Source organism: Dryobates pubescens, chromosome 21 (genome assembly GCF_014839835.1).
Source record: "Dryobates pubescens isolate bDryPub1 chromosome 21, bDryPub1.pri, whole genome shotgun sequence".
Lineage (NCBI taxonomy): Eukaryota > Metazoa > Chordata > Aves > Piciformes > Picidae > Dryobates > Dryobates pubescens.
The window spans coordinates 2023123-2045414 of record NC_071632.1 but is presented as its reverse complement, the minus strand read 5'-3'; the positions used below and the strand labels follow the sequence as shown (position 1 = coordinate 2045414).

The window sequence follows — 22292 nt, the reverse complement described above, 5'->3', positions numbered from 1 at the left end:
CTCTCTCAGGCTGTCTCCAGAGCAGAGCAGCTCCAGCTCATTCCCAAAGCTGTTCAACATCTGTTCCTACCTGGTGCCCAGTTCAGGTACCTGAAGGGAAGGCCACCACTCCACTGCCAGCTGCTGTTGAGGTTCAGGTGGTTAAGCCCAATCCAGAGAGAGGATCTCTTGCTGTCAATCAAGTCTAGAGAACCCAAAGAGGTGAATTCCAGTGAGATTTGTTAGGAAATGCTCTGCAGTTTCTGCTGGAGGCAGAGTAGAGTCCCCCAACACTACCAGGCACCAGTACACACTAGGGGCTGTCCTGCTGGAAAGGCCTTGGAGTATCCCCAGAATCCATTGCACAGACTCACAGAGTGCATCAGGTTGGGAGGGAACCTCAAAGGGCATCTTGCCCAAGGCCCTGCAGGCAGCAGGGACAGCTCCAGCTAGAGCAGGCTGCCCAGGGACACAGCCAGGCTGAGCTTCAATGTCTGCAGGGATAAAGCCTCAACCCCATCCCAGGGCAGCCTGTGCCAGTGTCTCCCCAGCCTCCCTGTGCAGAGCTTCTTCCTAATATCCAACCTAACTCTGCCCTGCTCCAGTTTCAAACCACTGCCTCTCATCCTATCCCCACAGCCCCTTCTGAACAGTCTCCCCCCAGCCTGCATGGAGGTGCCCTGAAGATATTGAAATGCAGCTCTAAGGTCTCCCTGGAGCCTTCTCCTCTCCAGGCTGAGCAGCTCTATCTCTCTCAGCCTGCCCTCACAGCAGAAGTTCTCCAGCCCTCTAATCATCTTTATGGCCTCCTCTGGACCCTCTCCATCAGGTCCAGGTCTCTTCTGTGTTGAGGGCTCCACAACTGGCCCCAGCCCTGCAGGTGAGGTCTCCCCAGAGCAGAGCAGAGGGGCAGGATCCTCTCACTCCAGCTCTGGCCACACTGCTTTGGGAGCAGCCAGGGCTGCCCTTGGCCTTCATTATGTCCAACCCAAATCTTCCCTGCCCAGGTCTCTTTCCTTCTCTTTCTTTGAAGAAGCAGTAGCAATGGGAAGTGATTTCAAATGGCAATGCCACAACTTCCAGGAGTTCCATCTGTGGGGAGCTCAATTTGCAGTAATTGTGCTGTTTCTCTAGCCAGCACAGACACCATCTCCACATCAGATCCTCACTGACATGATGAAGGCACTGAAGCATTGCAAGCACTCAGAGAAATACTCTTTGCAAGTGTTTTCACTATGCCATGCTTATTAGCTCACCTCTCAGATACTGCTGCTCCTGGAGCTCTGTGACACTCAGCAGTTCTGCTTCCTGCTGCTGGCAGCTCTGCCTTGCTTGGTGCCAGGTGAGAGCTGCCTGGTGGTTTACCTGGTAGTGTGCTCCTGTCAAAGGATCTGTGCTCCAGAATCTGTCTGTGTCTGCATGAGAGAAAGGAGACTCAGAGTGACACTTCCTTACACAAAGTGCTGGGAGAAAATGTAACCACAGGCTGCCTGGTGCAATGAGATGCTGGAGCTAATAGGGCTCAGGCCCCCCAGACCCACACTCTGCTGTCAGCTTGCTTTTGGCCATGGACATTAGTAGAGAAGAACCTTTCAACCCTCACTATCAATACAGACTGGGGGATGAGGAGTTACAGAGCAGCCCTGAAGAGAAGGACTTGGGGGTGCTGGTGGGGGAGAAGCTGGCCAGGAGCAGGCAGTGTGAGACTGCAGCACAGGAGCCCAAGGGCAGCCTGGGCTGCATCCAAAGCAGCACTGCCAGTGATCCAGAGAGGTGATTCTGACACTTGGCTCTGCTCTGGGGAGACCTCCCCTGCAGGGCTGTGTCCAGCTCTGGAGCCCTCAGCACAGGAAGGACCTGGACCTGATGAAGAGGGTCCAGAGGAGGCCACAGAAATGCTCAGGGGGTTGGAGCAGCTCTGCTATGAGGTCAGGCTGAGGGAGCTGGGGGTGTTCAGCCTGGAGTAGAGAAGGCTCCAGGGAGACCTAAGAGCAGCCTGCCAGGACCTGAAGGGGCTACAAGAAGGCTGCAGAGAGACTGTTTGCAAAGGCCTACAGGGACAGGACCAGGGGCAATGGCTTCAGACTAGAGCAGAGCAGATTGAGATTGGATGTGAGGAACAAGTTCTGCACCAGGAGGGTGGTGGAACACTGGCACAGGTTGCCCAGGGAGGTGGTTGAGGCTCCATGGCTGGAGATATTCCAGGTGAGGCTGGACAGGGCTCTGGGCAACCTGATCTAGCTGGGGATGTCCCTGCTGAGTGCAGAGGGGTTGGACTGGGTGAGCTTTGGAGCTCCCTTCTGGCCTGGAGCATTCTGTGATCCTTTCTTTTTCTTTTCACCTCTCAAATCTGATAATCTCCAGGTGGAAAAATGCAATGTAAAACTATCAACAAACCAGGACTGCTCATCATCTGTTCTGAAAAGGCTTCAGCAGCTCAGAGCTGGTGGTGACTTAAATCTGATGAAATACAAAAGAATTGCAAACAGGGGTGGGAAGCTTGCTTTTGAAACTATGCCAGCTTTGATGGCACTTCCAGCTCTCCAGGCTTGGGAAAGAGTGGTTGGAAAGCTCATAGGATCACAGAACTGTCAGGGTTGGAAGGGACCTCAAGGCTCAGCCAGTTCCAACCCCCCTGCCATGGCCAGGGACACCTCACACTGCAGCAGGTTGCTCACAGCCACCTCCAGCCTGGCTGCAAACACCTCCAGGCAGGAGGCTTCCACCACCTCCCTGGGCAGCCTGTGCCAGGCTTTCACCACCCTCATGGGGAACAACTTCTTCCTCACAGCCAATCTCAATCTCCCCACTTCTAGTTTTGCTACAAGTAGATCCCAAGTAGAGAAGGACCTGAGGGTGTTGGTCAGCAGCCACCTGATGATGAGCCAGTGTGCCCAGGTGGTCAAGAAGGCCAACAGCACCCTGGCTTGGACCAGCAATGCTGTGGCCAGCAGGAGTAGGGAAGGGATTTGTTGCCCTGCACTCAACACTGGTGAGGCCATGTCTTGAGTTCTGGGTTCAGTTTTGGGGCCCTCACTCCAAGAGGGACATTGAGGAGCTGGAGCAGGCCCAGAGAAGGGCAATGAAGCTGGGGAAGGGTCTGGAGAACAGGGCTGGGGAGGAGCAGCTGAGGGAGCTGGGGGTGTTCAGCCTGGAGAAGAGGAGGCTGAGGGGAGACCTCATTGCTCTCTACAGCTCCCTGAGAGGAGGTTGGAGCCAGGTGGATGCTTGTGTCTTGTCCTAAGAAGCAAGTGAGAGGATGAGGGGAAATGGCCTCACATTGCCCCAGGGGAGGTTTAGATTGGATGTGAGGAAAGGGTTGGCAAGCACTGAGAGAGGCTCCCCAGGGAAGTGGAGGAGTCACCACCCTGCAGATATTTCAGAGACCTGCAGATGTGGCTCTTGGGGTCAGGCTTTCCCGGTGGCAGTGTGAGGTTTCTCATTGATCTTTTCCATCCTGAATGATTTGATGCTTTGATGCTTTGTTTACAAGTCAGTGCTTCTTTCTTGCCTGCATGCTTGAGGCAACTGGAGTTTAGAAGCTGTCCTCTGAGAGTTCCCTGCTAGCAGAGCTGCTCCCTGGGCAAGTGCTGTGGTCACAGCTTCTCTTCACATTCTCTTTGCTTGAGGGAAACACTTTGGACTTCCCCAGCAGTTTGTTGTAAGGCTGTGCCATGATTGCTGATTCTTTGCCAATTCTTAGCTTCTACTTCAGCTTCTTTTGAGTGGCAGCTTCAGGAGTTGGTGACAGTGACCCAACAGTTATCTAATCACAGGATCACAGCTCACAGGATTTTAGGAGTTGGAAGGGACATCTGGAGAGCTTCCAGTCCAACCCCCTGCCAGAGCAGGAGCAGAGAATCCAGCACAGGTCACCCAGGAACACATCCAGACAGGGCTGCAAAGGCTCCAGAGCAGGAGACTCCACAACCTCCCTGGGCAGCCTGCTCCAGGCCTCCAGCACTCTCACACCAAAGAAGTTTCTCCTCATGCTGAGCTGAAACCTTCTCTGTTCCAGTTTGTCTCCTTTGTTCCTTGGCTTATTGCTGTGCACCACCCAAAAGAGCTTGGCCCCCTCCACTTGACCCCCAGCCCTCAGCTATTGATAGACATTGATCAGATCCCTCTCAGCCTTCTCCTCTCCAGACTGAACAGCCCCAGGGCTCTCAGCCTCTCCTCCCCAGGCAGTGCTGCAGTCCCTGCAGCATCCTTGTAGCCCTCCCTTGGACTCTCTCCAGCAGATCCCTGTCCCTCCTGAGCTGGGGAGCCCAGAGCTGGATGCAATATTCCAGGTGAGGTCTCAGCAGGGCAGAGCAGAGGGGGAGGAGAACCTCCCTGGCTCTGCTGGCCACACTCCTCTGAATGCCCCCCAGGACCCCCTTGGCCTTGTTGGCCCCCAGGGCACATTGCTGTCCCATGGAGAGCTTGCTGCCCACCAGCACTCCCAGCTCCCTCTCCACAGGGCTGCTCTCCAGCAGATCCCCTGCCAGCCTGTCCTGCTGCCCAGGTGCAGGAATGCTGTGGCACCGCAGAGACATTGAGGAGTAAAATGAAGCCATGAGAAGTTTTCTCCCTGCCATGCTGTGACCAGCCTGGCAATACTGCTGGATTTCCCCAGCAGTGCAGCCCTTGGGACTTACAGCCAGTGGGACAGAAGCCATAGAGATGGTCCTGGTCGAAGCTGGGGGTGGTGGCACACCAGAGCAAGCCGTCAGCCCTGCCAGCCGCCGTGCACTCGCTGTGCCAGCTGCCCCCCAGCCGGAAGGGGAAGGCACAGGCAGCTCCGTTGGCATTTCCTGCCAGGGTGAACAGCTCTGAGGGGGAAAAAGAGTAGGGTTAATGGCTGGGCATGATGAGCACAGAATCACAGAATGGGAGGGACCTCCAAAGCTCACCCAGTCCAACCCCCTGCACTCAGCAGGGACATCCTCCACTGTATCAGGCTGCCCAGAACCCTGTCCTGCCTCACCTGGAATATCTCCAGCCATGGAGCCTCAACCCCCTCCCTGGGCATCCTGTGCCAGTGTTCCACCACCCTCCTGGTGCAGAACTTGTTCCTCATATCTAATCTGCTCTGCTCTAGTCTGAAGCCATTGCCCCTGGTCCTGTCCCTGCAGGCCTTTGCAAACAGTCCCTCTGCAGCCTTCTTGCAGCCCCTTCAGGTACTGGAATGTTGCTATTAGGTCTCTAGGAAGAACATTCCAATGCCTGAGAACCCTTCCAGGCAAGAAAGATTTCCTAGCATCCAGCCTGAACCTCCCCTGGGGCAGCTTGCAACCATTGCTTCTGCTCCTGTGGCTTGCCACCAAGGAGCAGAGGCTGTCTCCTCCTCGCTGCAATCTCCCTGCAGGGAGCTGCAGAGAGCAAGGAGGTCTCCCTCAGCCTCCTCTTCTCCAGCCTCAACACCCCCAGCTCCCTCAGCCTGTCATCATAGCAAAGCTGCTCCAGAGCAGCAGAGCTGATCATTTTTGAGGCCCTCCTCTGGACCCTCTCCATCAGGTCCAGGTCCTTCCTATACTGGGGATGTGCTGCACACCTTCAGGCAGGTGCCTGTATATCTTAACCACTTATCATCCAGTCCACCTCTTCCTAAGGAGCAACAGATAATGTTAGAATAGAATAAGATAGGATAGGATAAGATAGAATAGAATAGAATAGAATAGAATAGAATAGAATAGAATAGAATAGAATAGAATAGAATAGAATAGAATAGAATAGAATAGAATAGAATAGAATAGAATAGACCAGGTTGGAAAAGACCTTTGAGACCATCAAGTCCAACCTATCACCCAGCACCATCTGATCAACTAAACCATGGCACCAAGTGCCTCATCCAGGCTCTTCCTAAACACCTCCAGGGATGGGGACTCCACCACCTCCCTGGGCAGCACATCCCAATGGCCAATCTCTCTTGCTGGGAAGATTTCTTCCTCACCTCCAGCCTACACCTCCCCTGGCACAGCTTGAGACCGTGTCCTCTTGTTCTGGTGCTGGGTGCCTGGCAGAAGAGACCAACCCCCACCTGGCTACAGCCTCCCTTCAGGGAGTTGTAGAGAGTAATCAGGGCCAAGTTGTAGAGAGAAATCAGGGGAACCAATCCATGGTGGAGAGGAAATGGGTTCAATAAACCATGAAGATTAATCTGGAAGCTTCACCTTCATGGCCTCGAGAGCACAAATCCTCCCTGGTTCCGTAGATCCTCCACCTCTGGGCTGGTCCTGTGCTCAGCACAGCATTGTCCTCTTGCCTGTTGCCAGCACTGAGAAATAAGCTTTCCCCTTGGAGTGCCAGGGTCCCATTTCTGCACTCCCATGTCAGGAATGCCCTTTGCTGGTGGCAGGAGTACAAAGAGATGTGGGCCTGGCTTTGCCTGTGGGGCACTCCCAAGCACTGTGCAAAGGCCACGCTCAGCACTCGCTGCTCAGACACCCACTTGAACTCTTGTGACTCTGTGTTTGTCTTGCAGGCAGCTGCTGTGACTGCTCCAGAGCTCTGAGCCTCCAAACACAGCTGAGTGTCCACATTGTAGATTAAAAATTTCCCCTTGTCTGTAAGAGAAAATGACCACAATTAATGCAGTGATGGAGAGCACCGGAGGAGGGGAGCTTGTGAGGCTCCTGCCCTGCTCTGGCTCATGCCAGGAGACTCAGACTGAGTCACTTCTGCAGAGATCCAAAACTGGGAAGGAAAACCAAGTGCAGCTCCAATAAATACAATACACAGGAGTAAGAGAACATAAAATACATCCAGTCCAACCCCCTGCACTCAGCAGGGACATCCTCCACCAGATCAGGTTGCCCAGAGCCCTGTCCAGCCTCACCTGGAATATCTCCAGGCATGGAGCCTCAACCACCTCCCTGGGCAACCTGTGCCAGTGTTCCACCACCCTCCTGGTGCAGAACTTGTTCCTCACATCCAATCTCAGTCTGCTCTGCTCTGGTTTGAGGCATTGCCCCTGCTCCTGTCCCTGAAGAAATTTGTAATCCCCACCTGGTGATGTAGCATCAGCCCCAGGCCCATCTGAGAGATTAACTCTAGAAGGGACAATGTGATACCCTCCCAAAACACTCAAGACAATGCTGGGAGCATAGAATCAACCAGGTTGGAAAAGACCTCAGAGATCATCAAGTCCAACCTATCACCTAATACCTAACAGCTCCTGACAACTAAACCATGGCTCCAAGTGCCACATCCAATCTCCTCTTGAACACCTCCAGGGATGGTGACTCCACCACCTCCCTGGGCAGCACATCCCAATGGCCAATCTCTCTTGCTGGGAAGAACTTTCTCCTCACCTTCAGCCTAAACCTCCCCTGGCACAGCTTGAGACTGTGTCCTCTTGTTCTGGTGCTGCTTGTCTGGGAGAAGAGACCAACCCCCACCTGGCTACAACCTCCCTTCAGGGAGTTGGAGAGGGCAAGGTCTCCCCTGAGCCTCCTCTCCAGGCTAAGCAACCCCAGCTCCCTCAGCCTCTCCTCACAGGGCTGTGCTCCAGACCCCTCCCCAGCCTTGTTGCCCTTCTCTGGACACCTTCAAGTGTCTCATTGTCCTTAAACTGAGGAGCCCAGACCTGGACACAGGACTCAAGGTGTGGCCTAACCAGCAGAAAGCATCAGGGAAATTCTGGAAGCTCTGCCTGGAGGAGTTGCTCTGGTTGGGGTTCCTGCCTGTAGTACCATCCTAAGGGGTTGCTTTCTCTGGCTTAGTAAGCTGTGGAAGATTCCCTTCTTTGGATCTATCTTTGGAGCTAAAAATCTGCTTTCTTCTCTCCATTTAGATAGAGGGAATTACATCTTATGAAATCTTTCCTTCCTTACTGCTAAGTGCTTAGTGTAGTGCCCTTTGTTTCAGCTGTTGCCTCTCATAGCATTTTTGGATCTAAAAATAGAAGTTCTTGCTGGAACCTGTGAGGTTTGTGCTTGGGGTGTCCTGGGGGCTCGGGTCCCAGCTTGCAGAGGAGAGAGGAGAGCCCATTTGTGCCCAGGCTAGTGCTGGCACAGCTCTCACAGCTTTGGCAAGCTGGGATCTGTACTCCACTCCACACATCTAATGAAGGATACAGGAAAACTGTCCCTGACTCTTATTCCCATCCTCACAGGGGAGCTGTGGTCTGCCCTTGGGCTGCTGTGCAGCTCTTATCCTTACCCTGAGGGCTGTACTTGACTCTTTTTCTCCCCACAGTATCATAACTCTCATCAAGCCATAAGCTCCATCTCATCCCACACAGCCTAGGGCTAGGAGGTGCACATACAGCACCTTGCTGAACTCCTTTCTCCATTTCAGCTGCTCAGTGACATACACAGACAAGGACCTTGGAGCACACTGAAGCCAATCTGCTCAGAGCAGACACAGCCACACACTGTACCCCCCAGGAAACCTTTCTCTGCATCCATGGCTCTCCACTTCTCCCATCCTGAGTCTTCAACAGCGAACCAACACCTCTGCACCTGCATCCCTACTAAACATCTGTGGCCCACTCCAGGCAGGATGAATCCCAGCTGCAGGGGAGGGAAGCTGCATGGACATTTTGAAGCAAGACAGCAAAAACATGGCAACTTTCACATCCACGTTTTGCAGGGGCTACAAAAAACACACAAAGACTCACCAAGTGTCTGAGAAGCAGTGTGAAGGGAAGAGAGGAAAAATAAGACTGTAGAGAGAGTCAAATGTTTCATTTCTTCCTTCCTGTTCACAAAGAAATGGGCTGAACAGAATGGCTGCAGTAGGAGGCTCCAGGAAACCAAGTGGCACTGGCTTCTGCTCTCTGGTGCAGAGCTTTAGCTGCCAGAGGAAACCCTGGGCTCTAAATAAGGAAATGTCCTGTCACATGGGGGGCTCCTGTCACAAGTGGGGCTCCTGTCACAAGTGGGGCTCCTGTCACATGGGGGCTTCTGAAACCTATAAGTAAGTGCAAAATTCAAACTTGGCCTCTGAAAGTGAAGTTTGCATCTGTTCAAATGCAAATCTCAAAGACTGCCACCACAGCCCTGGGTAATGCCTCAGAACCCTTCCAGGCAAGAAAGATTTCCTAGCAGCCAGCCTGAACCTCCCCTGGGGCAGCTTGCAACCATTGCCTCTGCTCCTGGCCCTTGCCACCAAGGAGCAGAGGCTGTCCCCTCCTCACTGCAACCTCCCTGCAGGGAGCTGCAGAGAGCAAGGAGGTCTCCCTCAGCCTCCTCTTCTCCAGCCTCAACACCCCCAGCTCCCTCAGCCCCTCCTCTAGCCCAGGGGCTCCAGGCCCTTCTCCAGCCTGCCTGCCCTGCTCTGCACAGGCTCCAGCCCCTCAGTGTCCTTCCTGCAGGGAGGGCCCAGAGCTGAACACAGCCCTCCAGGGGTGGCCTCCCCAGTGCTGAGCACAGGGGGATGATCCCCTCCCTGGCCCTGCTGCCCACCCTGCTTCTGACCCAGGCCAGGATGCCTTTGGCTTTCTTGGCCCCCTGGGCACTGCTGCCTCATGCTCAGTGACTGCCACCCAACACCCCCAGGGCCCTCTCCCAGCTGCAGCTTTCCAGCCACACATCCCCAGGTCTGGAGCTCCCCAGGGGGTTGCTGTGACCCAGGTGCAGGACCTGGCCCCTGACCTTGTTGAACTTCCTCCAATGAGCCTTGGCCCATGGCTCTCACCTGCCCAGGACCTGCTATGAAGCTTCCCCAGCCTCTAGCAGCTGGACACAGCCACCCAGCCTGCTGTCATCTGCAGACTCACTGAGGGAGCCTCAGTGCCCTCACCCAGATCATTGATAAAGACATTAAAGCAGACAGGTCCCAGTGCTGAGCCCTGGGGGACACCACTGGTGACTGACACCACCCAGATTTAGCTCCATTCCCAACCACTCTTTGCCCCTGGCCATCAGCCAGTTTGGTATCCAGGGCAGAGGGCACTGAGCTAAGCCTGGACACATCTGAGAGGGGATCATTTAATTCTGCTCAGGAGCTGGGCACTATGCAGCCACCTGACTTTTGTCTTCTCCAGTTTATCAGCTGGTCAAACAACTGTGCTGTGCCATCTGAATTTGTCTCAGGAGAGCCTGTAGACATTAGAACTGCAGAAGCACAGAATGGGCTGGGCTGGAAGGGACCTCCAAAACTCATTCAGTCCAACCCCTCTGCACTCAACAGGGACATCCCCAACTAGATCACAGTATCACCAAGGTTGGAAGAGACCTTGAGGATCATCGAGTCCAACCTGTCACCACAGACCTCATGACTAGACCATGGCTCCAAGTGCCACATCCAATCCCCTCTTGAACACCTCCAGGGATGGGGACTCCACCACCTCCCTGGGCAGCACATCCCAATGGTGAATGACTCTGGGAAGAACTTTCTCCTCACTTCGAGTCTAAACCTCCCCTGGCACAGCTTGAGACTGTGTCCTCTTGTTCTGGTGCTGGTTGCTAGAGAGAAGAGACCAACCCCCTCCTGTCTACAACCTCTCTGCAGGGAGTTGTAGAGGGCAATGAGGTCTCCCCTGAGCCTCCTCTTCTCCAGGCTAAGCAACCCCAGCTCCCTCAGCCTCTCCTCACAGGGCTGTGCTCCAGACCCCTCCCCAGCCTTGTTGCCCTTCTCTGGACACCTTCCAGCAGCTCAACATCTTTCCTAAACTGAGGAGCCCAGAGCTGGACACAGGATTCAAGGTGTGGCCTAACCAGTGCAGTGTACAGGGCACAATGACTTCCCTGCTCCTGCTGGCCACACTGTTCCTGGTTCAGGCCAGGATGCCCTTGGCCTTCTTGGCCCCCTGGGCACACTGCTGGCTCATGTTCAGGCAGCTGTCAATCAGCACCCCCAGGTCCCTCTCTGTTTGGCAGCTCTCAGCCACCCTGACCCCAGCCTGTAGCTCTGCCTGGGGTTGCTGTGGCCAAAGTGCAGCCCCTGGCACTTGGACTTGTTGAATGCCATCCTGTTGGCCTCTGCCCAGCTGTCCAGTGGGTCGAGGTCCCTCTGCAGAGCCCTTCTGCCCTCTAACTGACCAACATCTGCTCCCAGCTTGGTGTCAGCTGCACATTTGCTGATGACTGACTCAATGCCCTCATCCAGATCAGCTTCAGCCATGCTGCTGTGATTTGTTTTGAAGGATGTGGTGGGTTGAGATTTGCCTCCAACTTTAACCTTGCCAGCCCAGCCCAGCAGGAAGCAAATGCAAGCTGTATTTAGAGGCAAAACTACACTCTGCAGTGGAGTGCAAGGAATGTGTACAACATATCCAGGAGTTACAACATGTGCAGGGATTGACAATTAACAAACAACATGGGACCCCCTGGTCAGAGAGCAGGAGAGCTGTCCCTCTGACCCCCTGTGCCAGTGGGAGAAAGGAGCAGGGGAAAAGTATCTAGCTGTTAGACTTCACCACAACAATGCAGCCAAGGTCAAGCAGAAGCAGGTTAGTAAATCCCTTCAGATGCAACAAGCAAGAAGAGATGAGGTCAGAAGAGGTGCCCCCAGAATGTTTTGGTACAAGTGTCTTACAGCAGGTATGCCTCCAAAGAAATTGTTTAGAATCATCTCTGGTTTTGCTTTTCACACCCAGCAGTGGTTTATTTACATGTTTCTACTTTTCTGCTTGAAAGCTGTGACAAAATTTCAAAGGCATAGCCTGAAACTACCACAAAGGAAAAGGAGGGAAGATAATCATCAGAAGCTCCCATTTGGGGAGTGGTGTGGCTCAGTTGGTAGCACATAAGACCTTTAATGGGAAAGGTCGTGAGTTCAAGCCTGCAGTGGGCACTAGTGTCCTCCCTACTCTAGTCATGAGGTCTGTGGTGACAGGTTGGACTCGATGATCTTTGAGGTCTCTTCCAACCTTAGTGATACTGATTACTGATATTTGAGTTGTCCCTTGTAATGGGTTGGGGCAGATCCCCTCCCCACCACAGGCAGAAATAACGACTCAGACAAACGGATTGCAAAAGTGATGAAAGTTTAAATAGAAAGCAGTGAATGTTACATAAAACCCAAAGCGCAGTGACAAAGAAAGATCCCATCCCCACCTGAGGGTGCATCCAAAACCCCCAGGGCTCCTTCTTCCCCCTCCCTCTGCTGGGCTAGTCTCAGCTGGCCAGGCCTGAGACTGCCCATCCCCCTGTGGCCTTGGGCCCAATCAGGCCCATGGCCGGGAGATCTCTCCCCCAGTTACCAAGTCTCGGAGAGGGAAGGAAAGAGGAAGTGCCAGACCCCGCACTGGATCTTATAGTGGTGCAAAGGATTATGGTAGGAAATACACAATTTCCTGTGTCCATCCCTCTGGGCTGGACTTCTGGACACAGGAAGTAAATGCACCAGGGGGGCACCCAGCTCAAACTACAACATCCCTCATTGTTCCTCTCTTTGTTATGGAGACATCTTCAGTAAGTTGGCAGATGACAGCAAGCTGAGGGCAGGAGTTGATCTGTTAGAGGGTGGGAGAGCTCTGCAGAGGGACCTGGACAGGCTGGACAGATGGGCAGAGGCCAAGGGCAGGAGATTGAACACATCCAAGTGCCAGGGGCTGCACATTGGCCACAACAACCCCAGGCAGAGCTACAGGCTGGGGGCAGAGTGGCTGAGAGCAGAAAGGGACCTGGGGGGAGTGACTGACAGTATGCTGAACATGAGCCAGCAGTGTGCCCAGGGGGCCAAGAAGGCCAATGCCATCCTGGCCTGCAGCAGGAACAGTGTGGCCAGCAGGAGCAGGGAAGTCATTGTGCCCTGTGCTCAGCACTGGTTAGGCCACACCTTGAGTCCTGTGTCCAGTTCTGGGCTCCTCAGTTTAGGAAAGATGTTGAGCTGCTGGAAGGTGTCCAGAGAAGGGCAACAAAGCTGGGGAGGGGTCTGGAGCACAGCCCTGTGAGGAGAGGCTGAGGGAGCTGGGGTTGCTTAGCCTGGAGAAGAGGAGGCTCAGGGGAGACCTTCTTGCTCTCTACAACTCCCTGCAGGGAGGTTGTAGCCAGGTGGGGGTTGGTCTCTTCTCCCAGGCACCCAGCACCAGAACAAGAGGACACAGTCTCAAGCTGTGCCTGGGGAGGTTCAGGTTGGATGTTAGGAAAAAATTCTTCCCAGAAGGAGAGATTGGCCTTTGGAATGTGCTGCCCAGGGAGGTGTTGGAGTCCCCATCCCTGGAGGTGTTCAATGGGGATTGGATGTGGCACTTGGAGTGGTGGGGAATGGAGTTAACTCTAGGTGGCAGCTGGGCACAAGTTGTGTTTCCCAGGGCACAGTGCTGGAACCAGTGTGTGTCCAGGTGATCAAGAAGGCCACCAGCATCCTGGCCTGGATCAGCAATGGTGTGGCCAGCAGGAGCAGGGAAGTGACCATCCCCTGGTACTCAGCACTGGTGAGGTCACATCTTGAGTGCTGGGTTCAGCTTTGGGTCCCTCACTCCAAGAAAGACATTGAGGAGCTGGAGCAGGCCCAGGGAAGGGCAACAAAGCTGGGGAGAGGTCTGGAGAACAGGGCTGGGGAGGAGCAGCTGAGGCAGCTGCGGGTGTTCAGTCTGGAGAAGAGGCAACTGAGGGGAGACCTCATTGCTCTCCGCAGCTCCCTGAAAGGAGGCTGGAGCCAGGTGGGAGTTGGTCTCTTCTCCCCAGTAACAAGTGATAGGACAAGAGGAAATGGTCCCAAGTTGCCCCAGGGGAGGTTTAGGTTGGAGATCAGAAGAAACTTCTTCCCTGAAAGGGTTCTCAAAGCCTGGCACAGGCTGCCCAGGGAGCTGGTTGCTTCCCCATCCCTGGAGGTGTTTCCCAGAGGCAGAGCTGTGGTGCTGAGGGCCATGGCTGAGCATCAGCCTTGGCAGAGTTAGAGAATGGTTGGACTTAAAGGTCTTTTAGCACCAAAAATGATTCTGCTCTTGTAAGCAGCAGTCCAAAGCCATGGGAATCCATCCTGCCCATGAGCTCTCCTGTGCACCCTTTATGGCTTGGATGGATTCCCAGAGACACCTCCCCTCGGGTTTTCTTCTTTTTTCCCCTTCAGTAGGTCACAGACAGCCTGCAAGTCACAGAGAGCACAGCAAACCTGCCAGGCATTTCAGTGCCAAGCGTGCAGCACTGCCTTAGTGACCTGCAGCACGGGTACAGAGCCCTGTGAGTGGTCAGAGGAGAGTGAGGAAAGACATCCTAAGTGAACAGGCAAGGGAAATGAAAGCAGATCCCTCAGAAGCAGAAGGTCCCTGGGAGTCTTCCCTTCCCCAGGGATCCCTCCAGCTTCACTTGGCATCCACTCTACTACACAGCTGGGTTATGTTTCTTTTGAGTCTGATGCCTTGCTCCTGTTTCTGTGTCTCCTCCTGACAGCCTCTCCCTAGCTGTAACAGGCTGACTGATCACCAAGCCAGGTGGGATTTCCACATGCTGATTGAAGCCCATGGAGATGCTGTTATTATGCAACACATTGATCCTTTATTGATAGAAGCTCTTAGTCATAAGCATACAAACCATTCAAAGGCATAGGATCTGACTGCAAAGGTTTGCTGGGTTTGCACAATCCACTGGGAGAAGCACAAGGGTTTGCAGTGCACTTTTATTGCTGTGTCAGGGCAGAGTGGAAACCAGGAGCAGTAATGGAGAATATCACAGAACTGTCAGGGTTGGAAGGGACCTTAAAAACTGAAGTGGTTCCCAGCACAATTTAGCACTGCCTATCAGACACTGATTAGTTGGATGCTTTCACAGGATCATAGAACTGTTAGGCTTGGAAGGGACCTCAAGGCTCAGCCAGTCCCAACCCCCTGCCATGGGCAGGGACACCTCACACCACAGCAGGTTGCTCACAGCCACCTCCAGCCTGGCTGCAAACACCTCCAGGCAGGAGGCTTCCACCACCCCCCTGGGCAACCTGTGCCAGGCTCTCACCACCCTCATGGGGAACAACTTCTTCCTCACAGTCAATCTGAATCTCCCCACTTCTAGTTTTGCTCCATCCCCCCCAGTCCTATCCCTCCCTGACACCCTCAGAAGTCCCTCCCCAGCTTTCTTGTAGCCCCCTGCAGATCCTGGAAGGCCACAATCAGGTCTCCTGGGAGGCTTCTCTTCCCCAGACTGGTTACTCCAAATACTTTTCCCCTTGGGTAGCTGTGTGCACCCCTCAGGGGTTGGTGGGGATGAGACAGTCTCAAAGTGGAGGCTGTGGGGCTCAGTGCTCTTCAGAGAGAGTGCTCCCCACATGCCTGTGCTTCCCTCTGTGTGTGATGCTGCCCCAAAAGAGAGAGCCCTTGGGTGGTCATCCCTGAGTTTGAACTCTGAATTCCCAGGGGTTCATGTTTCTGTGATTGGCCATTTGTACAGTGCTGAGTCTTGGTCCTGAGAGTGTTCCTTGCAGAGCACAGAGCAAGAGCTCTTAGCCCTTACCCTGGAACAGTTGCTAACTGAGTCTGTGAGGTGCATCTACCTTTGACAAAGATTTCTTTTCTCCCATCTAGATTATTTCAAGCTTAACCTTGCACTGGGCTGTCTTAGACCACACTCTGCTCATTTTTGCCTTTGTGGGTGGCATCACTCTCAGAATCCCCTCCAGTGAGGACATAGCTGTACTGCACCAGCGTGCTGCTGCCTCTGGCCTCTCCTCCAGTCTGCCTTTGAGTTCTCACCTGGATCAGGAAGTAAATCATAACTCCCATCCCTAATGAAATGATGAGGAGCAGAGTAAGCACTACCCACACATTCATGTGCCTGGGTGCTTGGCTCTTTTTGGCACCTGTAAATAAAGAGCAGAAGTGAGTGCAATGTAGCCATGAAAATGTGCACAAATTGAGAATGCTGAAGATGAATTGGTCTGCTTTGCCTCTTAATTAGCAGGGGGGAAAACCAATCACCATGTCTCTATGTCAGTCCACCTCATAGATCTTAGCATGCAAAAGAAGGAGCAAAGAGGAGGCGATGAGTTCACCAAAGAGAAGGCTCTGAGGAGACCTTCTTGTGGCCTTCCAGTAACTGCAGGGGGCTCCAAGAAAGCTGGGGACGGACTTCTGAGGGTGTCAGGGAGGGATAGGACTGGGAGGGATGGAGCAAAACTAGAAATGGGTGGATTCAGATTGGCTGTGAGGAAGAAGTTGTTCCCCAGGAGGGTGATGAGAGCCTGGCACAGGTTGCCCAGGGAGGTGGTGGAAGCCTCCTGCCTGGAGGTGTTTGCAGCCAGGCTGGAGGTGGCTGTGAGCAACCTGCTGCAGTGTGAGGTGTCCCTGGCCATGGCAGGGGGTTGGAACTGGCTGAGCTTTGAGCTCCCTTCCAACCCTGACAGTTCTGTGATTCTGTGAGAGCATCCATATTTTAAGTGTCTCATAGGCAGTGCTGAATTGTGCTGGGATCCAATTCAGTGGCAACAAAGTAAATTACTCAAAGATTCCACCACCTCCCTGGGCAGCCTGTGCCAGGCTCTCACCACCCTCATGGGGAACAACTTCTTCCTCACAGCCAATCTCAATCTCCCCACTTCTACTTTTGCTCCATCCCTCCCTGTCCTATCACTCCCTGACACCCTCAAAAGTCCCTCCCCAGTCACCTCATCTCATAACCAATTAATGCATCAAAGGCAAATGGATCACAACCACCAATCACTCAATAAACTCAAGCATTGCTTTTCAAGTCTCTTTGAACCTATGGGGACAGAAGAATAAAATCCTACCTTCCATGCTTGTAGCTGCTGCAAGGATGGCTGCCAAAGACAAAGACAAAGGCTTAGTCAAGATCTCAGAGGGTGGAACTTTCTTCCTGACACAGCTCTGGTAACTTCTGTGCATCAAGGTGACCTTCTCACTTGTGCAAAAGCAGAGATCCAAAGCTGTGGGTGATTCTTAACTCTAATATAATTGTAACCTTTGGCATATTTAAGGCTTCTTCCTCCTTCTTTCTGAACCTCCAAAGCACAGGTAGCTTCTGCCTGATTTGGAGGGAATCTCTCCTCTCCCCTCCTTAATAGAACTTGCCCTCTTCACTGGGTCTGAGTGTCTGGGAAGCCTGGGAATAACTTGGACCAAAGCTGAGGATGTCTGACAGGTTTCCTGTACTGCACACAATGAGGCAGAACCATAGAATGTTAGGGGTTGGAATGCACCTCCAGAGATCATCCACTCCAAACTCCTCTGCCAGAGCAGCAGCACCCAGGGCAGGTCACACAGGAACACATCCAGGTGGGGCTGGAAAGTCTCCAGGGCAAGAGACTCCACAACCTCTCTGGGCAGCCTGCTCCAGGCCTCCAGCACCCTCACACCAAAGAAGCTTCTCCTCATCTTGAGGTGGAACCTTCTGGGTTCCAGCTTGTACCTGTTGGTCCTTGTCCTATCCCTGGGCACCACCAAACAGAGCCTGGCCCCACCATTCTGTTGCCCTCACAGTGAAACATTCCTTGGGTTCCCAGTAGATTTGGCAGACCATAATCTACTTGCACCTGTAATTACATGAGGCCTGTGGTGACAGGGTGGACTGGATGATCTTTGAGGTCTCTTCCACCCTTGGTGAGACTGTGATACTCTCCTAAGCTCTGCCTCTCTTATGGAGTGCCTCCCAGCTGTGCAAGGAGGATGCTATCCTGGTTAGGCCACACCTGGAGTCCTGTGGCCAGGTCTGGGCTCCTCAGCTCTTGATCAATCTCTCATCCCATAGAAAGTGAATCCTCAGGCTGTTAGGAAAAGCTGTGGGTTGTTGGAGGGGAGCAGCAGCACAGTGGAGTTGAAAAGCTTTGCAGAAAGCATTGCCCGTTTCCCAGCTGTCAATGGAGTATTCAGCACAGAAGGCAAGCAGCTGTGGAGAGCTGCAGCAATTAACCATGAGCAGGGGAGACAGAAACAGGGTAACTGCACTCATCATGCTGCCTGAATGGGTGGTAAGGCAGGCAGTAACCAGAGTGTTTCAGGCTGGTCTTTTGTAGGACCATGGTGTGCTGCTGCTACTGAGCTAAAAGCAGAACCATGAAGAGCAGCTATTAAAGCAGTCACTTACTCTTTGCTTTCTTACAAATAAAGCCCTTCTGGGAATGGCAGGGAAGGGTGCTCCAGTAGCCAGAGGCAGCAGACAGCTCCACACAGTGTTCCAGGAGGTCCCCCACGGGCTGGCCTTCACCCCAGTTGGCAAACTCTAGGGCACTGTTATCTTGCCACAGCAGCTGCCCTGGTGGAGCAAAGGTTAGTAGCAATACTGTGAGTCCCACATCATAGCCTGGAGAAGAGGAGGCTCAGGGGTGACCTCATTGCTCTCTACAACTCCCTGAAGGGAGGTTGTAGACAGGAAGGGGTTGGTCTCTTCTCCCAGACAAGCAGCACCAGAACAAGAGGACACAGTCTCAAGCTGTGCCAGGGGAGGTTTAGGCTGGAGGTGAGGAGAAAGTTCTTCACTGAGAGAGTTGTTAGCCATTGGGATGTGCTGCCCAGGGAGGTGGTGGAGTCCCCATCCCTGGAGGTGTTCAAGAGGGGATTGGATGTGGCACTTGGTGCCATGGTCTAGTCATGAGGTCTGTGGTGACAGCTTGGACTCAAGGATCTGCTCCATGCTCCTGCCTGGCACTGAGGTCAGGCTGCCAGGCCTGGGCTTTGCAGGTTCCTCCATCCATTCCCTCCCGTGGAGGTGGGGTGTGGGGCCTTGAGCATCCTGGTCTCACAGGAGGTGTTCTTGCAGGGGGGTGAAACTAGATGACTTTCAAGATCCCTTACAACCCAAACCTTTCTGTGACAATTTCCTGGCTCATCCTAATAAAGCATTTTGTTCCATCTGCTTTTCTTTTTAAAGCCACCATGCTGATTGTTCCAGATGACGAGCTGCAGGTCTGCCAGCCATAATTAGTTTGCATTTTCTTCCCCCCAGGATTCTATCCAGGGCACTAAAGCTTCAGACTGAAGGAAAAATAATTAGGGAGCTAAGATTGGAGGGGTTTAATATTTCCATTCAGCAGCACTCATTAAGAACCAAGAATCTACCCTCCTGGATGCATTCCTGTGTGGACTACCCTGGGTGCCCCTGCTCTGGCTGGGGGGTTGGACTGGATGATCTCTGGAGGTCCCTTCCAAACTCTACCCTTCTGTGATTCTAATGCTTAAACAGCTGGAATCAAAACATGACCTTTTGGCATGAACTCTGACATTGATAAGGTCTCCTCTCAGCCTTCTCCTCTCCAGACTAAACAGCTCCAGGGCTCTCAGTCTTTTTTCACAGCTCTCCCTTGGACTCTCTCCAGCAGGTCTCTGTCTCTCTGGAACTGGGGAGCCCAGAGCTGGACACAGGATTGCAGATGTGGTCTCAGCAGGGCAGAGCAGAGGGGCAGCAGAACCTCCCCAGCCCTGCTGGCCACACTTTTCCTGCTGCACCCCAGGATGCCATTGGCTCTCTTGGCCCCCAGGGCACATTGCTGTCCCACGGTGAACTTGCTGCCCATAAGGCCTCCAAGGTCTTTCTCCCTGGAGCTGCTTTCCTGCAGGAAACCCCTGGGCTGCAGTGGTGCCTGCTGCTGTTCCTCCCCAGCTGCAGGACTCCACATTTTACAGCAGTCCAATAGTTACCATTCATGTTTCTGTAGATTCCTATCCAAAAGCCACTTGTCTTGCTTCTGTACAGGTCTGCATGCTCTGCTAAGAAGTCTGATTCAGCCACATCTTCTACAGAAGTCAGTGTACCACCTGTAAGAAAACCAAGACAAGATGCTCAGAGGTAGTCCCTGCCATAGAAGTCAAGCAGCCAGTGATAGAGGAAAAGGTTAATAAGAAACCAACCCTGCTGGCAGGGAGCAACCAAAGGCTTAGACAGAGAGCAGAAAGTCATGCTGGGCTGTGAGAGATATCGTCAGCAATGAAGGATATGGAGGCACAGTGAGGAGGAGGATTTTTAAGGACCAAAGCAGGCTTTATTTTCAAGTGGCTGACTCATACCTTTCATAGGTGGTATGGTCACTCATGTATTCTGTGTGGTCTGACAGGATGCTGTGGGTTAAGGCTGGATGCCTTTAAGGACCAGAGAGTTGAGGACCTCCGGAAAGGACTAGAGAGTCCAAGGCTGGACTGCAAACTCCAATCTTTTGTTATTTCATTCCCAGAATGCCTGCATCTACTCTTTATAAATGAATAGCACAAGCTGTTTGGCCCCTTCTCTGCTCCCTGCTCCCTTCCTGACCTGGGCTCCCTTATCACAGAATCACACAATCAGCCAGGCAGGAAGAGACCTCCAAGATCATCAAGTCAAACTGATCACTCAACCCTTTCTAATCAACTAGACCATGGCACCAAGTGCCTCATTCAGTCTCTTCTTAAACACCTCCAGGGACACTGACCCCACCACCTCCCTGGGCAGCACATCCCAATGGGCAATCTCTGTCTGTGGAGAACTTCTTGCTATCTCTGTGATGCAGGGGAGTGGGGCCTGGTGCTGCTGGCAAGCTGATTTTTAGCTGCATCATTCAGGCCTGGTAGGGAGGTTGGAGGGGGGACGAGGGAATAGCATTTGAGAATACATAGAATACATAGAATAAACCAGGTTGGATGAGACCTTCAAGATCATCGTGTCCAACCCATCAACCAATCCAACACCACCTGAACAACTAACCCACGGCACCAAGCACCCCATCAAGTCTCCTCCTGAACACCTCCAATGATGGCAACTCCACCACCTCCTCAGGCAGCCCATTCCAATGGACTTGGATTTAGCCTGGTTTGGGAGGAGGTTTTAGGAAGGTGATGGCCCTAGTGAGGCTTTGGAGAAGCCCAGGCTGGTTTTGTACTGTTGTATATAGTTGTGAATAGTACTCCCATTAACACTTCCAATTCTTTCCAGTTCTGTGTGGAGCATTTCCTGAGAATAGAATAGAATAGAATAGAATAGAATAGAATAGAGTAGAATAGAGTAGAGTAGAGTAGAGTAGAGTAGAGTAGAGTGGAATGAAATAAAATGGAATGGAATGGAATAGAATATAATAGAGTAGAGTAGAGTAGAGTAGAGTAGAGTAGAGTAGAGTGGAATGAAATGGAATGGAATAAAATGGAATGGAATGGAATGGAATGGAATAGAATAGAATAGAATAGAATAGAATAGAATAGAGTAGAGTAGAGTAGAGTAGAGTAGAGTAGAGTAGAGTAGAGTAGAGTAGAGTAGAGTGGAATGAAATGGAATGGAATAAAATGGAATGGAATGGAATGGAATGGAACAGAGTAGAATGGAATGAAATGGAATGGAATAAAATGGAATGGAATGGAATGGAATGGAATGGAATGGAATGGAATGGAATGGAATGGAATGGAATGGAATGGAATAGAATAGAATAGAATAGAATAGAGTAGAGTAGAGTAGAGTGGAATGAAATGGAATGGAATAAAATGGAATGGAATGGAATGGAATAGAATAGAATAGAATAGAGTAGAGTAGAGTAGAGTAGAGTGGAATGAAATGGAATGGAATGGAATGGAATGGAATAGAATAGAATAGAATAGAGTAGAGTAGAGTAGAGTGGAATGAAATGGAATGGAATGGAATGGAATAGAATAGAATAGAGTAGAGTAGAGTGGAATAAAATGGAATGGAATGGAATAGAATAGAATAGAATAGATCAGGTTGGAAGAGACCTTCGAGACCATCGTCCTTTGGGCAAGGGTTAAAGAGCCTCTGCTTCACTCCCTAAGCCTAAGACACAGGATGTTTTGAGGCATGGAATACTGCAAAGCAAACAAAAATGCAATGCCAACAAGGCTGAACTCTTTCTGACAGTGGTGGTGGAGCAAAAGGGCTGAAAGGGTCCAAAAAGGAAATGAAAGGATCCATTTGGTTGGGGCACCATAGTGCTTCCCTTTCTTTCACTACCTCCTGAAATGTGGAAGAGGTACTTGATGATTCAACAGCAAAGGTGGAAGAGGGACAAGGATGTATTTGATTAGATGGTGTTGGGTGATAGGTTGGACTTGATGATCTCAAAGGTCTTTTCCAACCTGGTTAATTCTAGTCTAGTCTAGTGTAGTCTAGTCTTCCATTCCATTCCATTCCATTCCATTCCATTCCATTCCATTCCATTCCATTCCATTCCATTCCATTCCATTTTTCAGTTTAGGAAAGATGTTGAGCTGCTGGAAGGTGTCCAGAGAAGGACAGCAAAGCTGGGGAGGGGTCTGGAGCACAGCCCTGTGAGGAGAGGCTGAGGGAGCTGGGGTTGCTTAGCCTGCAGAAGAGGAGGCTCAGGGGAGACCTTCTTGCTCTCTCCAACTCCCTGAAGGGAAGTCGTAGCCAGGTGGGGGTTGGTCTCTTCTCCCAGGCACCCAGCACCAGAACAAGAGGACAGAGTCTCAAGCTGTGCCAGGGGAGGTTTAAGCTGGAAGTGAGGAAGAAATTCTTCCCAGCAAGAGAGATTGGCCATTGGGATGTGCTGCCCAGGGAGGTGGT

At 52.3% G+C, this 22292-nt stretch overlaps 2 protein-coding genes across 2 annotated transcripts in view; both read right to left on the bottom strand.

Moving 5' to 3' along the window:
* The window catches only part of LOC104310165 (macrophage mannose receptor 1), a 54862-nt gene extending 46208 nt beyond the window's left edge, over positions 1 to 8654 (bottom strand). The window contains exons 1-5 of the mRNA XM_054171240.1: positions 8585 to 8654; positions 6135 to 6527; positions 4620 to 4793; positions 1236 to 1394; positions 71 to 184 (exon numbers count right to left, since the gene is read on the bottom strand). Coding sequence (XP_054027215.1) covers positions 71 to 184; positions 1236 to 1394; positions 4620 to 4793; positions 6135 to 6527; positions 8585 to 8654 — 910 coding nt within the window. The remainder of the gene's footprint in view (positions 1 to 70; positions 185 to 1235; positions 1395 to 4619; positions 4794 to 6134; positions 6528 to 8584) is intronic.
* Positions 8655 to 15403: 6749 nt separating this feature from the next.
* Positions 15404 to 22292, bottom strand: part of LOC104310166 (macrophage mannose receptor 1) — a 62581-nt gene continuing 55692 nt past the window's right edge. Inside the window, exons 25-28 of the mRNA XM_054171158.1 lie at positions 19436 to 19552; positions 17886 to 18053; positions 16573 to 16602; positions 15404 to 15645 (exon numbers count right to left, since the gene is read on the bottom strand). Coding sequence (XP_054027133.1) covers positions 15404 to 15645; positions 16573 to 16602; positions 17886 to 18053; positions 19436 to 19552 — 557 coding nt within the window. The remainder of the gene's footprint in view (positions 15646 to 16572; positions 16603 to 17885; positions 18054 to 19435; positions 19553 to 22292) is intronic.